The sequence below is a fragment of the Charadrius vociferus genome, unplaced genomic scaffold, assembly GCF_000708025.1.
Source record: "Charadrius vociferus isolate BGI_N301 unplaced genomic scaffold, ASM70802v2 scaffold169, whole genome shotgun sequence".
NCBI lineage: Eukaryota > Metazoa > Chordata > Aves > Charadriiformes > Charadriidae > Charadrius > Charadrius vociferus.
In genome coordinates, this window is record NW_009652966.1 from 1,200,334 (window position 1) to 1,217,637 (window position 17,304).

The window sequence follows — 17,304 nt, forward strand, 5'->3', positions numbered from 1 at the left end:
TTCCACAGATTCAAAGAGAAATTTGGCTTTTAGAATTGACTGCATCAAAGAAAAAATAAGCGGAAGTTCACTGTTACCTCACCGATGTGATGAGGACCTTTTATATGTATATTATGATACCCGCCCACCCCTCCTACAGAAAACTTAAGTACTTCCCTCAAAGTACAGAAAAACATATCAAACAAATAGGCTTCTTCAGGTTTTGCCAATGATACAAGAATGCAAATTTATGATAGAACTCATTACCATAGGCCACAATGATTGAAATTTTAGCTTAGAAAGATCTTCTGTTCAGATTATTCAGTCTTCAATGTTTCTCTAATCCTCTGCTTTAAAATTCCAGCTTGAAATGAAAGATGGAGTCACACACTCCTTCCCCTGCTCTCCCCCTTTCTTTTTCTGAGTTTCTTTCCATAAAGAACATGGGCACCCAGACAGGCAAGGAGCTGTGATGCACCCGGCAGACCCACCACGGGGGCAATCAATCAGCCAGAGCATTAGGAAAGCCTGTGCTGCGCTCAGGTCTGAAGTGGAGCGAGCATCCTGGAAACAGAGAAGTCATGGAGGGGTGCAGAGCACATCAGCAGTGCCGTTTGTCTGTCAGTTTAGCCAAAGCATTTGCAAGAATGTGACAGCGGGCTTTTAAACTCTCTTACACTACTGACACACGAGACAGAATGGAAAACTGGTTTTAAACAAATCAGGAGCATTTCTAAGCAACAGAACTTCTGAAGTCTACTTCCTTCCAGCTCCTAAGTTTAACCTGAGGCAGATGCACATACTACCAGGAGGTATGACATACATTCCCCTTGCTTGAAGATTTCTTCTTCCTCAGGGGTCTCAGGAACGAGCGGATTAACAAATGCGGGCCTACGGACAGGAATTTTTTTTAAGTTACAAACGTTGTAAGAATTTGTCCCGTGAATACATTTTAACAGTCTTCTATGTTTGCTTACATACACATTACATGTTGAAAAGACGTACACTTCAGATTACGTGGCAGCTGCCAAGAGAATATCCTGTTAGCTGTAACTCTGAAGAGGCAGTTAAGTGATCCAACCACTACCTAGTGTAACTGAGAAAGAGTAAGCCATGCATCTATGCTTCTTAAAGAGCTAAAACTGTAGCCATAAATTATAATGAAGATTATTCACGCAGAAAGCTGCTTAGAAACTCAGCAAGTGAAGATGTGATGATCTAGGATAGTCTAAAAGAGACACACAAAACTTGAACGGTATCATTCCTACTGGAATAGAAAGAGCACAGTGCTGCAGATAGCAAGTGTTCTTATAATCTACACGTTCCCATGACAGCCTTATCAACAGCCAAAAGCTGTTTACCACACGTACTACTTATCAAAAAAGATGATATGAGGCCGCCTTGAGTACAAATTTGTATGTTTATTTTACTGCACAAATAAGTTTACTTTAACTTAATTACATAACCCTTATTTCTTTTCACAAGGCAAGGCAAATTATTATTTTCAAGAGCCATTCTTCCCCATAATTTCCAATTATTATTTTTCCAACTATTATTTTTGCTGAAGAGTTCACCTCTGTTCCAAGCCTTTACTTGGGCTGGTGACAAGAGACATGCAGAGAGGACCTTTTCACTTGGAACAAACTGCTCTTTCCCGGTTTGCTAAAGCTCTGGATTTTGGAGACACACCAGCTCCTTCTCCACAGCAGAGCTCACTCTCCCTCTCCTCAGCTCAGGACACATCGACATCAGCTCTCCTGCCCAAGCCCCAAGCTGCTAAGATGCAAGTTTTCCGTGGCTCAAAAGCCACACGACCATGTTTCTGTGGCACTATAACCCACCTAACCTACTCTGTACCTCTCTGAAACGTTTTTACCTCACATAGAATAAATACCCTGCTCATATGGACACAATACTTCCAAAACACAGCTGGCTTGTGGCCAGCTGGCTTGAAAAACACCTACTGAAGTTTGTACCTATCTGCACAAGTCCATATAGGCTTGTCCTCAGTCAATCTGCTAGTCTATGATTACATCAGATTTGATGAAATTCTTTTGCAAAGTAAGTCCTTAAAATGGAAACCATAAATACAAGCATTTTAAAAAAATATGTACTATGTTAAAGGGTTCTAAAAAAAATCTCATAAATCTGAAGGAAACCAACCTAATAACTACTTACAATATTACCAGGACTAAATAATTATGTCAAGCAAACCCCCTTCATTAGACATACCCCTCTTCATTAAATACAGGCAATTATTTAAACTAGTTAAAAACAGAAAATTGTTTATTACTTTTGCAGGCTAGATGAGAAAGTGGTAAGAAATACAACCGTTTTTTTCTAGTGCTATAGAGTCGTATAAACCAAAACTGAAACTGAGCAGCCTGTTAGTTTAATGACTGAGGAATTACAGAGAGAGTGAAACCAGAAAAATAAGAAACTTACTTTTGTTTTAGTTCTCTGAGAACACTTATCAGTTCCATGTTACTTGACCAAGTTTTACGCTGTTATTCTGATGACACCTATCACGTGTCTATTCGGGAATTAATGGCATTAATGGCACTCAAAGGCTATTTAACCATTGAGACTCAATCTTTTAATTTTTTTAGGGCAAGAAAGCAATTCATTCTAACAACTACTGTAGAACACAGGTGGCTTTTTAGCCAACCCATTCACTTCTACATTCATCAGGCCAGTCATTCAAACACAGGGAAAATCTCTTAAAGAAAATAGTTAGAACCCAAGACTAACAGCAATTCCTGGTATCATCTGACTGCTGAAATCAATGCTCTGAAGCTTGCCCCAAGAAAGTAACACTTGCCAGCAAAAAACATCAACTATGTGACTTATTTACCACCTATGCAACATGATTTCTACACAAACATAGCAAGCTGCCACTTTTGCTATTTTTACCATAGCGGGAGTCTGAAGACTCTTTTTCTGTCCTACAAATTACCGTTTATTTTCTGGATCCCGGGCCACCATGACAAAGGTTGCATCTAACACAGGGCTGTAATCACCATCATGTAGCTAAAAGAGACAGGAAACAATTGCATTTTTAAACTCTAAATTTGTACATATGCTTAGCAAGCTATTCAGTTGACATCAACTATGCCATAACACTGTTAACGCTGCTTACTTTCACTTTCCATCATCCCTTCCAGCAAATAACAGAAATTGAAACTCCAGTTTCAGGAATTCTGCAATTTAAGCAGTAAGCAGGGAATGCTTATTAACTACTAGTTTCAATTGGAGAGTGGGGGGAAACCAACACAGGCATTGTAGAAGGACCCACTTACCCTTTATTCTGAGAAATGCCAAAACAACAATTTGTCATCAAAACCAAATTGCTGCTAATGCCAGCATCAGGAGGAGTTCAGACAACAAAGATGTAACATTATCTTCTACATCAGAGACCTTACTTAAGGAGACAAACTGAATCAAAAAATATTTACCTGTCTATCTGAATTATAGCCACTAATATCACTTAGGTGTTTATAGCATATCTTTGTTACTCTAAATAATTAAATTACTGAATTAATGTTTCAGTTAACTAATCAAGTGACTGTAAATATCCGATAGAAACACTAAGGAATTTTAAATTGAATTATTAATATTCCTTCTGCTTCCTACACAATGTAGCCTGGTTACACTCTTCATTTAATTTTCTATTATTTAGTATTTAAAATCTTATTACAATAACTATGCTGCACAGTAGATAAGATGAACACAAGAGATACAATTTAATAGTGAATCTGAATACCAACATTAAAATTTATAAATCTATAAAATGCATGGATATAAGGAAAATAAAGTTTTTCAAAAGCGGGGAGAAGCTTCTTTAAGAAAATGCAGAGCACAACCACCTAGTTATTCTGTAGGAGTACTGTGTTCCAGTTTAATTACAAAATGCTGGTTAAGAAAAATGCATGTCTTGACAGAAAGATTAGCCACAGAGTATCTTGCTGTACCTAGACCATTGGAAGGCATCTTGGTCTTGAAACACTAAGGCTGTTTCAAGCCCTTCAAAACTAGTTATTCTAGAACATATAATTTAGACTGCTAATGTCAGCATCCAGAAGCACCTCACGACTGTTGTAGGATGGAGAGAAGTCACAGGAACTAACCTGCAGCATGTGCATCTTCACTTCCATTGAGGTCCTTCCAACCCAAGAAACATTGCCTGTGAATTTGATGTCACAGTCCGGATATATAATCTTCTTGCACAAATCTACAAGACAGATGTTAGAGGTCACTGGACACATCTAATATTAGAAAGACTGGATTCTCTAAGACCCTTTTCTGTTCTGTAAGTGGCAAAACACACAAAGGCAACCCAAAAAAAGACAGCTGTTGCAATGGAAGACACTGCCAGCCTCCAGTTTCTGCCTTATCAGACTTCTAAACCCTGAACAGGAGGAGGAAGTAGGCATATAAATGGCAGATGGATGGCAGACCCACAGAGGTGTCTAACAGAACACGTAAGACAAGCAAGGTCCAGCTCCACCAAAACAAACACTGCTCAATAATGAAGCTACGAAAATCACGTGCCAAAATAAAACCGAACTCAGAAGTCCAGGAAGCATTAAAGTCATATTTTGAAATGCAGGGAAATATGAAATGCTGAAAAGCATCTACAAAATCTTCTTCCCTTCTCCCTTCAACAAAAGTCACAGTAATCAGAGTTCAAAGTCAAAACAAGATGACGTGAACTAAACAGGAGAAGGTGGAAGGTATCCTCAGTAACAACCATGGGAAGGCAGTAGCTGGGGAAAGAATAAGACAAACAGATGAAACCATTTCTACTGATCAAATTGCCACTTACTGATTTTATCCACCAGAGCTGTAACTATTGATAAGGGAGACCTTGGCTGCATTTCCTGCTTGGTGTGAGTGTAGCAAATTAGAACTGTGGAGAGAACAAAAAATGGGAATCAGCTCTCAGTTCTCCTATACTTTAAGAAAAACTTTAGTGGAGCAGATCAAAGCGATATTTGTGAAGCATGAGAAGTACCTAACTAAAGTATCATATTGTAAGAGTGCACACAACTTCCACATTTTCATGTGTGTAACTCACAGGATTGCTATAAAGAAAACAGTGATCAAACAGCTGTCTTAGCTATAAGCATATTTACGTACTACAAAGAGAAATTTAGTTGAGCACTTTATATCAATCCATTGCGCCTCTACTTCAAACCTCACTTAATCTATTCCCTTTACCCCTGCAGGCCACCGTCTTGGATCCTTCCTACCTCCTGTTTTGACTTCATGCAGGTTGTCCAAGGATACATGCTATCTGGGGACTTATTTTCAAACACCGATTCATTTAAAGAGGTGTAGATTGGGTAAACTGTGCCTTACAGGCATAAAAACATAGTCAGAGGTATTTATCACACTGTAATTACTACTAGCCAAAGCACTATTTAAATTAATTAGCTCTGCTCACAAGAGCACATTCAAGCAAACAGACTCCTTACAGTAACACAAGGCTTCAAAGACCTTTTTTCTAGCACTCAGATGACTTTCACCCAACACAGATTTCCATAATCAAAAGTTTGTACTTAATAAGATAAGAGAGAAGGAAGATCTCTGTCCTTCCAGGTAATCTAAGATTTTCTAAAATTGTGACTAAAGTCACAATTCCGAAAAACATTATGCCTATCAAGTCATGCCATCAATACGATTACTGAGTCTGAATGGGATTTATCAGAATCCTATTGCCAAAGACAAAACACTAGAAGTTGATCAGACCTTTATGTAGTACATTCGCTGAGATCACAGAATATACTGGGGGGAGGATGAAACGGTACATTTTCCTGTGAAAACTGCTGACCACCATCCTGAATATTGGGTAATTGGGACAGAATCTTGATTAATGCAAAACAATAGATCCCCAGTGGAACAGACTGAAGCCCAAGATGACTACAAACAAGGCAAAGACAGGAAAAACCCAAGATCCTCACGTAACTCCAGGGAAAATAAGCAAGGCACAGAATGAAAAACAGACTCATCTCATGTACCAATGGAAGGCAGCCAATAGGTTCAAGTGTCCTTTTCTAACTCAGGGCAGGTACTGAAGCCAGTATCTTCCACATCCCAGAAAGAAATATCAATCATTTTGTCTCTCTTCGATTGATACGTGACATGCATGTACTTGCTTCTCTGCCTTCCCCAATTTTGTCCATCTGGACCCACAGAATGTCTGTCTTTTCTCCCAAAAAAACCTGATCCATTCAGAACTTCCCCTTAATTATTCTTTGTCAAAAACCTCCATCAAAATGCTTCCAATCAGTTACAGAACTTTGACACCTGGTGACATTGTAAGAGACAAACACCTCCAAGTTATATTAACAACCTAGCAATTATTTTAGCTGCAAAAAGTCAAAGATCTTGAACTTCTGAAGATCAAGAATAAATGAAAAGGAGAAAGAAAATAAGAAAGCTAACTCATTAAATAACCGAGTTGTTTCTACCCTTAACATCAATTCAGAGACAGAACCCAAGAATCTATACCATGTGTTTGTCATCTGTTCTCAATGGATACATTCTGTCCTTTCCATATTATACTTTCTTCTCCATTTGCCACTCGCTATCTGCTGGGTTTTGTGTGTTGTTTTGTGGGGTTTTTTTAGGAGAAAAATCGTATGTTTTACTTTGAAATAGAGCACTCTGCAAATTTTCTCTGATTTAACACTCAATGCAGATTCATAACCTAGGATCGTTTCTCAGCAAGTTATTCTTGTAGCTGGTCCTTTGCAAAATTGGTAGAGGCAAGAAGCTGAAGCTGAGCAATTTTGCTTCTGTCTGTTCTTTATCATCCTTCATTCTCTTTCAGCATCAGTATCTTTTCTTTTTTTCCTTTCTTTTCAAGGTAGTGTATTGATGTGATTCTTCCTCTGAGGTCATATTATATTATACCAAACACCACTCAACAGTACTCAGGCTCACTGTGTCTGCATTACTTGTGCATTCTTTACAAGAGCGTAGATACATACCTCCTAAACTGTCAAGATCTTCAAGTATCCTTCCAAACCTGTAAGATACAGGGAAGGTCACAATTAACTACCTATATCCATACGTAGTAAATGAAAGTTAACACTTTCCTGTGTGCGCTTTGTTACCTTACGCTGTTGTGTACATTCAGATACTTTTCTCTTATTTCAGGTTGACTTCCTAGAGGCAGAACAACTTCCAAGTAGCTATCTTTCATTCTCCTAGGAGGGAGATCTTCCTGCTGTTTTGCCAGTAAAGTATGAAGAGCTTTTCTTTCTTGCATTGCTTGCACGTGATCCCTGGTAAGTTAAAAAAAAAGCAAAACCACACTCTGGCTGGAGCATGATGAGAGCACTGCAACCCGAGCTAAAAGATGTTGCACTGAAGATGATCAAAATGAAAACAAAAAAGTACTAAAAATAGCAAGACACAGTAAGCGCGCCTTGGAAAGGAAGTGAAATGTACTTAATCAGATATGCGAAACAAGACTACTGCAGAAAAGTTTTAAATAGTTGTGTGTATGTGGCAAGCACATACTTCGCACTAAAGAGATGAACAAAATTTATCTAATTTTGAATGCTACCAAAATGGTTCCCCGTGAAAAGAACAAATCAGACATAATTTAACATACGAAGTTTTGTGCATATTCATGTCTTCCATAGCTACTGTATCACAACTCTCCCTACAGTGACAATTTTAAAGGACTGACTGTCAATTTACAATCTCTCCCAAGAAGTAAAGCAGATGTATAGTGCTGGTTAGAAATGAAAAGTTCCCTCCCCTTAAAAGTGCAACCTGACTGAACAAAACAACTATTTGGTAACATCCCTACAATCACTAACAAAGCATTAAAAACCTAAGGGTTAAACATGCAACAGTTTCAGTATAAAACCAAAGAGTATGCAAAACTATGAATCCATTTCATAGAGCAAGAGAAGGCATATAACACTAAGTAACCAAATTTAATATTAAACGTGTGGATATGTGCCATTCATCCAGTACTGCATGCTGCATTGCTGAGATGAGTGCTGTTGTGTTTAACAAAAACAATTAATAGTACTGCATGCTGCATTGCTGTTGTGTTTAACAAAAACAATTAAAAAAAAAGTGAAAGAAATAAACAGAAAGAACATTTTCACCAAAAAGAAAACTTGTTTTAAGTTTTGACTTCAGATGAATTCTGGGTATTAGCCATTTAAGATCAAGACTTTTTTGACTTGAGTTTTATTTTTGGAGAGGAGAGGTACAAAGCAGTCACGCTTCAACATGTTTATATTTGCTTTTTTCTGTTTAATAATTTTTGGTGAAATATGAATAATCCATGATCAAAGAGAGTAAAAGCCTAGCAGAAAATTTCAGCTAGTTTTTTGTTTGTTTGTTTTAAATATGAAATATGGTTTACCTCATCTGGGCAACATGACTACTGCAGAGTTCAGAGAAAACTGAAAGATAACAACTCCTCCAGAAGGTTAATGTTTGAAGTTAGGCCACTGCATACAAATAGAATACACTAGCTGAGTAAGGAAAGAAGCAATGTCCAAGACGATGCATCTTTATGCTTTTTACAAGATCTACTTCCAATGTCTTTCAGTGAAAGGTTTAAGATAAATTAATAAGAGAGTAAATCAGGAATTTATCTACAAACACACAGAAACCAAACAATAAAAATTCAACTATTCTGTTTTCACCAGTCTCATCCTGGCTCCTCTGAAGTCAGCAGCAGAACTCTTCTTGACTACAGCTTCAGAACGTACTCTTCTTTATACGGAAATATTGGGTTCAAGGCAATAACACTTTCCAACAGATAAATACTGTTACACACTGCAGTACCAGTCATACAGTAACAATGCTTAATCTAAGTATTAACTAACACCTACCCTAAACATTCTGAGAAATGACTTTATTTATTTCTGAAACAGCTACAACCCTACCTACACTATAATTAGCAATGAACAGATTAATAGTTTTAATTACAATTTAAGTACAAAACCAGAATAAATATACAGGCAAGATATTTCTTTCTAATACAAAATGCCACTGGTCTTTACAAAAGAAATCATGAACCAAAGTTTCCTTTTAGCAAAATTGATGGCCAAAGGTGTTCCTCCAACACGCATCTCTCCCGTCTCCCAGCAGTCCAGAGGTATGGGCATCAGTCCTTCCCCAGTTCCCATTTCAGGACCCCTATCAAGCTATTCTCTTAGGTTTGTCCTCTTGAGATAGTCTGTGGTCTAACTCGATTAAAGCAATGGCTGTTCAGTCTCTACAGGTATCAAGTCTTTGTCACTACATTTTAAAAGTGGGATCTCAAAGGCTACATGATCCATGTCCTCCAAACTTCCCCATGTTAAACTCATCATTCTCAAGCACTCCCAGCTATGGGCTCCCCAGCTGTACTTCTTCATGGTAATTGAAGCATACAGTACTCTGCAAACCATTTCTGCTACATTTTACACAGCACAGGAGATGTACATATCTAAGAAAAATACTGCTGTGGTGATCCTGGCCTCAGCCTGCTCTCCTTCCAGGGTGGGGACAGCGGGGGAAAAGAAATGGATGGAAGATCAGACTCAACCAGAGCCCTCTCAAATCTAAATCTTCAGATGGTATTTCCATATGGTATGCTTCCTCCCCAGCCATTCTGGGCTGCAGGAAAGTTTTTTTAAAAAAATCAATTTCTAAAGCCCTTTTCAGCTGACCTACCAAACATTTCAAGCCCCCACATGCTTAGATGCTAGTATTACTAAGCACAAATCAGCTTCCAGATTTAGGCATTTTCTTTAGTGCGCCTATAATCCAGTTTAGACAAACCTGGTCAGAAGGCCTGGACACATCAGACACTCCACTCAGGCAAGCCTCTCCATTTCTCCACCAGTGCACAGAGTGTGAAACAAGAGCTCAGCAAACACAGCCACAATAAAATCAACAATCAATACAATAAATATGGGACCAACCAAGAGCAAAATGTAATTTCCCCAGACTGCTACACTGACTTATTCAGAATTGTTAACAGTAGGGGATTATAGTCAACTCTGGCTTATTCAATGTAATGGAGGAGGAGGAAGGTAACTAGCACAAAGCCAAAACATCAATGATTTAAACGATATGTAAATTTATCTAAAATTGTCACAGCAGAGAGAAGAAATGCCCAAGATGCTCCTGACTAAGGAGACACAGACCTCACGCTGACAATTTTCCAAAATGACATAGGTGCTGCCAGGCCATTCATAATGCAGCCTGCTTCATGCTCAACCAGCTCAGTTGCCTCTGAATCCAGTGCAGGACAAATCCACCATGTGGGTAGTCCACCAACAGATAAATCAAGAAGTAACTGCAACATAACATTTCCAGTCAGACTCTACAGCTTTTAAACTTCCATCAGATTCAAAGCTAATGGGAGAATCTTGTAAGCATCAAGATCGTGTATTTTATTCCTTTGGTGCTAAAGATCTTCTGCCAGAGAAATCTCAGGCGTTTGCAATCCACAAATTAACAATTCAGAAACCTTGTTTGCATTGTTTTTCAACTGGCTCTTTTTTGTTTGCCAGTCAGCAAACTAACATCCACTACCACAACCCTCAGCTCTCTCTGGGTTTCACAAATAAAGTATAACGTATTTAATGTACACTGTACCTCCAGTTGGTAGATGCTCCCACTATATCCCTCAATCTGCTCCGCACTGAAAAAAAAAATAAAAATCAAAGCAAATCAAGCTTAGCTCTGCAAGTGATGAAAAGTGAGGTTATCTGGTGCTAAAAGGCCCAATCCTCATCCCAGAACAGGAAAATTAAGCAAATTCATGCAAATAGCAGCCCAGAAATAAAAGTTTGGCCAAATTCACTGATACTGTTAGTAGGCATATCACAATAATGGGTTGAGTAACATGATTCCGTAGCTTATTGTGTACAGCCAACAAAGAATGCATCTTGAGTGTTTGTTAATGCAATCAAACACCTGCAATGCTAATTAACAACTGAAAAAGACAGCGGATCAAGATCAGACTGAGGAGCTTTGATGTGAAAATATCTCAGCCTAAACACAAACAAACTGTGGAGATAACACAGATCAGAAGGACATAAAATAACATTAAAAGGAAGGGTACAGCTGGGAGACAGGGAATGAGGAAAGAACTTTTTACTTGGCCCCACCCATGAAGGGCAGGTAATGTCAGCAGACTGGCTGTTGCCAGCAGGATTTGATACCCTAAATTTTTAGCAGCCTCCAAGAACAGTGTTAAGACACTGAAGACAGGCTTATAAACTTGCTTCCAGCACTGTTTGCATTATCAAGAGTTAATACTAGCTCTGCACAAGTTTTTCCTAAATTTCAAGAATAAACTGCATAATAAGTTTTTCTACTCTTTCCTCAGATGAGGCTATTAAGTGTGCTAACGTCCCATCAAATCTATCAAACTACTCCATCACTGTTAGGCAGATGAATCTATGCTATTTGGATGCATCTGAAAACAAGCAGCAACAATTCCCACTCTCAGAACAGAAGAAAGTTGAGAATTGCATCGTAGCGATTCCCTGCTTATTTACAAAGATTTTTATACAAGGGGGTTCAAATATTAGGACAAAATAGTTAGGGACAGACACAACAAGGAAGGGCTACCAAAAAAAAATCCAAAATTTCACAGTGAAACAGAGAGAGGGCTGCTGATCACTCACAAGCTGATCCTTCATACTTTTAGGTTATTAGACATCATCAGGCTTGGCACTTTTCAAGTTAAATGCCCAGTCAGGGTATTCACAGTGCTCAGCAAGCTGTCTGTGAGCCTTGGAGTGAGCAGAGCCAAATTCCCTAGGTATTTAAATCACATACCCCTCTCAGGCAGATCCACCTGGCTCTGCCCCCCTCCTCCCATACAGTCACTTCAGGTTTTGCTGCTTTCCTGCCCAAGTCCTCCACACCTCCACCACTGCAATACCCTTAACCTCCCCTTCCAGGAACCTTTCCCTGCAAGATCCTCAACTCCCGTCCCTACACCCCCAGCCTGCTTCTGTTTTGCCTGCCCTCTAGACAAGCAGCAGCATGAGCTGTGGTTGGCATGGAGCTACGCAAGGCTGACTGCTGGCCAGCACACAGACGCCAGTCACTCACCAGCCTCCAGCAAACACCACGGTCCATGGCTGACCCCAGCACTATCTCTGACACCCTAATGAATCTCCGATTTGGAAGCTGATTTTCACAAAGCTTGTGGAAACAGGGTTCTCTTCGAGATTTGTGCGCATCCATTTTGGCTGACATCAAGCAACAAAAGATTCTGGAAGAAGAGGGGGAGCAAGAAGATAGGCAGACAAAGACAAAAAACAGATTGTCTAGGCCCCATTTTTTCAGGAAATTAGGCGAAAATCATGTTTTGAAATTAGAAGAGTTCCACTACTAATTCTAAGAACAAAAAATTTTCAGTGAAAGAAATTGATTGAAAATCTTAGAGGGTTTTTTTTTTTTGGAAAGGGGGAGTGTTTGGTTCGTTTTTTCTTAAGAAGGGCTAGTTTACAGAATAGGTACTACTTTCCTGTTACTCATACTCCACCTGTGAAGCTGCCATAGCATGCATTTGATCAATACAGTGTTAGCAGAAACACTGTTACAGCTTCTAGAACACAAAACCTCAGTTTTTCAACAGTGTGCAGACTGTGCTGGGATGGAGGGGAAATAAACAGCACTTTCTCTTTGTTTCAAGTAAGTTCATCATTCTCAACTCTGAAGAGGTAAAGAGTTCTGAAAAAAATCTCATGTCCAAACCTGCAAACATGTATATACACTGTTAGTCCCATTTAATACTTCTGATTTCAATTTTAGGCATACAAGTAAACATTTGCCAGGCTGAGACCATATAATTTTTATTTTAACAATAAAAGGGACAAAGTGTAAAAGTGTTTCTAAAACATTGCCAAGCTAGACCTAGTCCATTTTACAGGCTCATAAGTACGTAGTTTTGCTCTTTCCCCCCTGGGAAAACTATATTGCTCTTCTAGATATTCGTTATCTTACAATAGAAAATTAAGTAATTAAGCAAAAATCCATAAACTCTTTCTCTTTTCTTATTTGGTAAAAGTCTTAAACGTGCAAAACAATTACAGGAAATCGGGTTTACCCATCATTATCACGTTGCATATTTCACAGTATCTCTTAAACAGTGGTAAGTGGATCATTAATGCCAGAGCCACAGGGTCTGTGTTTTTGCATTGTGCTGTGACAAAGGACATGAAGGCAGCTGGGCAAGGTCATTGCATTCATCTCTGCCAACGAGATCCATTCCCCCTTGTGCTGGTGCCTCCCTGGCTGTATCCACGTTCAGGTAGACCGCTAGGATGTATTTTACCACCAGTTTTGGAATAGAGCTTGGTCTGGACCTCAGTTAAAGATGCAGATTCAAATGTCTAAAATGAAGCTAAATACTTCAGGAGTTGCTATGTGAGAGATTTTGTATCCCACAAACCTCTTAGAAACATGTTATCCAGCACGCCACCAGAAATGCAGTGTGCTGACAGAGATCTAGTACAACAGTGCTGCCACAAATAAGATCAGCGCCATTCACTGAAGGCAAAGAGGCTTTAAGCAAGTCGACAGAGAATAATAATAGCATTTCATTTTTCATGAATGCTGAAGTAAGGAAAAACAGTAGCTGAGTAAGTTTAGTGTTATAGCAAATATTAAAATATGTACAGATTACCACAACACACCATTATTCACATGAATGGGTAAGTGTCCTGTGGAGTGGAAAACACAGGTTAGATTAATAATTAAAAGAAACAATGCAAATTACATCTATTAAGAGGTTACCTGATTATTCTACCTGCTTGAGTACCATTTACACACATGTTCCTTAATTTTAGTAAGCAACTGTAGGCAACCTGTCCTTGCCTGATTTACAGTCAGTATCTTTGTGTTTTCAATTAAGTTAGTCCTTTCCTTCAAAGCCAACTTCCCAGTTCCTTTGTCTACTGGCTCCATGTAGTACCTGCTTGCAGTGTAATTCCAATCTGTTTTTCAAACTTGGTGCTACCATGTGCTGTTAACAAACACGATTAACTTTAGAAAAAATATCTGGAGCATTTTTCAGGAAGTGGGATGAGTTATCTCAAAGGAAACTTCCAAAGTCCTGCTTGGTGTAGCCTGTGGGAGAACCATGGAAGAAGTGGCCAGCAGGTCGACGGAGGTGATTCTGAAGCCCCTCTATTCTCTCTGGTGAGACCCCACCTGGAGTACTGTGTCCAGCTCTAGCGCCCTTAGCACAGGAAAGAAGACATGGACCTGTTGGAGCAGGTCTTGGAGGGCTGCAAAAATGATCAGAGGGCTGGAGCCTGGACAGGCTGAGAGAGTTGGGGTTGTTCAGCCTGGAGAAGAGAAGGCTCTGGGGAGACCTTATTGCAGCCTTTTCAGTACTTAAAGGGGGCCTACAGGAAAGACAGGGAGGGACTTTTTAGCAGGGCCTGTTGCAACATGACAAGGCAGAACAGCTTTAAACTAAAAGAGGGTAGATTCAGACTAGGCATAAGGAAGACAATTTTTACAATGAGAGTGGTGAAATACTGGCACAGGTGGCCCAGAGAGGCAGTAGATGCCCCATCCCTGGGAACATTCCAGGTCACATTGAACGGGGCTCTGAGCAGCCTGGTCTAGTTGAAGATGTCCCTGCTCATTGCAGGGGGGTTGGACTAGATGTCCCTTCCAACCCAAACTATTCTACGATTCTAAGTGAGGGCATTCACAACTGGGACCCAAAGTTGGGAGGAGGCAAGTATTTGGCGTTTAGTAAAAGCATGGATATTAAATTGAAGGAAACTAGTTTACATATCAGCAAAAGTTTGTGTAACATTATTTAACTGTTAAAATTTTGGAACAGAATCTCAAATATTTACAGTTATTATAGTCAAAAAAAATATTAGTATTCCTTGGAAACAAATCAGAGGCAAGGCCAGGATGGTCTCACCACTTCACTATTTTTACTGGCTTTCTAGGTGGTATCATTATGAAATATCCAAATAAAAAAGCAGGTTAATATTTACAAGTATTCGATGTTCTGTATCCTTGTTTCTCTCCCTTAACCTCCCAAATTCCTATTTATTAACAATAATGACAAAAGTTCTCAACAACCAATAACCCTCATTTTCTGTTTTACTGGATAACTCAGTGTTTCTATTTAGAGAACAAACGGGAAAAGATGATCTCTCAGAGAAGCAGAACTCCATGAAGGAATTATTTGTACCTGGCTCCTCCTCCCCTGTTCTCAGTACACGGGATTAGAATGCAAGAAAACTTTTTTTAAAAGCTTCTGAAAAGGGAACATTGTAGTTTATTACTATTAGAGTGCTAAAACAATCTGTCAACACAAAGCTCTATTGACGAGCATTTTCACAAGGCAATGCTGCTGATCTGATTAAAAGATTTCTCTTTGTTTACAAAATTAACAATACTGACACATTAGAAGTTCTGTAACACATTATTTCCACTCAGTTCCTCCATTTATTGGCCATTCTCTCCAGTCGCTGTAGTACCTAAGTTGACTTTCTATCTCGAGCTAACTTGAGAAGCAGTTGTCCCTCTAGGAAAGAATCACACACTCTTCTAAGGCTAAAGAACCAGATGAGCCCCTCGAACCAGGACAATCTGCAACTTCAGTGATTATACATATTTGTTGCCATTAATCTCCAAATACATACAGTGATTTTCTGCTATTTCCTAAACACTTCACTATGAGCTAAGTCAAGGACATGTCCATTATTCAAACCGTATTAACGCATAAAGGGCCACGACCTGAAAGGATAAACTCCTTAGAAACATTTCTCAATCTTCCAAAGTACAGCCAAGTTTTTTACCTTCAGACATGTCAGGAAGCATTGAGGAGCCACTGGTCCCAGAAGTGAGTGTCCTGACCAGAACAGAAGGAAGCTTCCTCATGATGCACAACCTATAGGCAGAGCAGAAGAATTTAGTCATTAAAACTAATGCCATGAAAATAACTTAGGATTTATTTCTGGAATAGAACTAATTACTTCAGAAACCCCACTCATTTTTAGCCTGATTTTTAGAACCAGATACAATCAGTACAACAGTTCAAGCCAGCTGAAATTCCAGCCGACACCTGTCCTTATCTGCAAACAGGAAGGATGAATGGTTCGCTGGCAGTAACTGCTCTCTTCACTGACTCTTCAGATGTCCTGGGACAACCAGCTTAGACCGAACACCAGGTTCTACCCTGCAGACATCCTAACACAGACCCTGTCTGTGTGCATCTAGGAAATCATCCATGACCCTAACCACACACTTGTTCTGCACTTAGCTGGTGTGCATAGCCGTGGAAGATGGAATATCCCAGGAAGGGTATCATAAGGCCTCCAACACAGACCCATTCAGCTAAACCTGGTCTTCTCCTCCATGGCTTAGCACTGCTGCAACTCAGAACATGCCTAAAGTGCAGAATATAATCTGCTCAGCTGTTCAGCAAGAAAGGACAACCATGAAACCCTTCAGAGAATGTAATCCACCCAGCAATTCAGTAAGTGTTCAACCAGGTGGTAGCCAGTGTGACTCCTCCAGGCAAGCAAAACTGTGGTAACACAAAAATACACAGAGGGTCATCAAGAGTAAAACCCCTCCTCATAGTTCATGACATTAGCCTGACAAGGCACATGGGCTGCCTGTTGCTTAATTTGCTTCAGCTGAGGTGGGTGTTGCACCTAAAAAAAAGAAAAAGAGGCAAGTCCCCAGGCACCAGCACCAAAACAGGGCCATGTATATGTCTCTCTCTTTATGTACGCACCTACACATATATATCATGTACACACAAGGTTCCTTTGCCTGCAGGTATACCAGGATCAATTAAGAGAGTTAAAAGGGGACACACAGAGAAAAAAAACAACCAAACCACCACACTCAGATGAGCAAGTCTCTCTCCTTACCAGAGATGACGTGAATGCTAATGATGAAAACTCCCTGTAACTGCTGCAGCTGCGGGACTCAACTCGTGTCTCAGGGCACAGCCAGCAAACCACATCCCGCTCGACGTATACCAGGATCAATTAAGAGAGTTAAAAGGGGACACACAGAGAAAAAAAACAACCAAACCACCACACTCAGATGAGCAAGTCTCTCTCCTTACCAGAGATGACGTGAATGCTAATGATGAAAACTCCCTGTAACTGCTGCAGCTGCGGGACTCAACTCGTGTCTCAGGGCACAGCCAGCAAACCACATCCCGCTCGACACCCCCCCTGCACCCCCGCCGGGCCTCACCGAGCCCGCTGCCACCGCGGAGGGGCCGAGCGAGGCTCTCCAGCCGCTGCCCCCCAGAAGGGGCCGGCACGGACTCTGTCCTTTGCT

At 40.0% G+C, this 17,304-nt stretch overlaps 1 protein-coding gene across 1 annotated transcript in view; it reads right to left on the bottom strand.

The window, feature by feature from the left end:
• ACOT9 (acyl-CoA thioesterase 9) overlaps positions 1 to 15,882 on the bottom strand; it is a 19,526-nt gene extending 3,644 nt beyond the window's left edge. The window contains exons 1-8 of the mRNA XM_009893106.1: positions 15,801 to 15,882; positions 10,606 to 10,651; positions 7,101 to 7,271; positions 6,975 to 7,012; positions 4,805 to 4,888; positions 4,107 to 4,210; positions 2,936 to 3,009; positions 803 to 870 (exon numbers count right to left, since the gene is read on the bottom strand). Of these exons, the coding sequence (XP_009891408.1) occupies positions 803 to 870; positions 2,936 to 3,009; positions 4,107 to 4,210; positions 4,805 to 4,888; positions 6,975 to 7,012; positions 7,101 to 7,271; positions 10,606 to 10,651; positions 15,801 to 15,882 (667 nt within the window). The remainder of the gene's footprint in view (positions 1 to 802; positions 871 to 2,935; positions 3,010 to 4,106; positions 4,211 to 4,804; positions 4,889 to 6,974; positions 7,013 to 7,100; positions 7,272 to 10,605; positions 10,652 to 15,800) is intronic.
• Between the last annotated feature and the right edge of the window lie 1,422 nt (positions 15,883 to 17,304).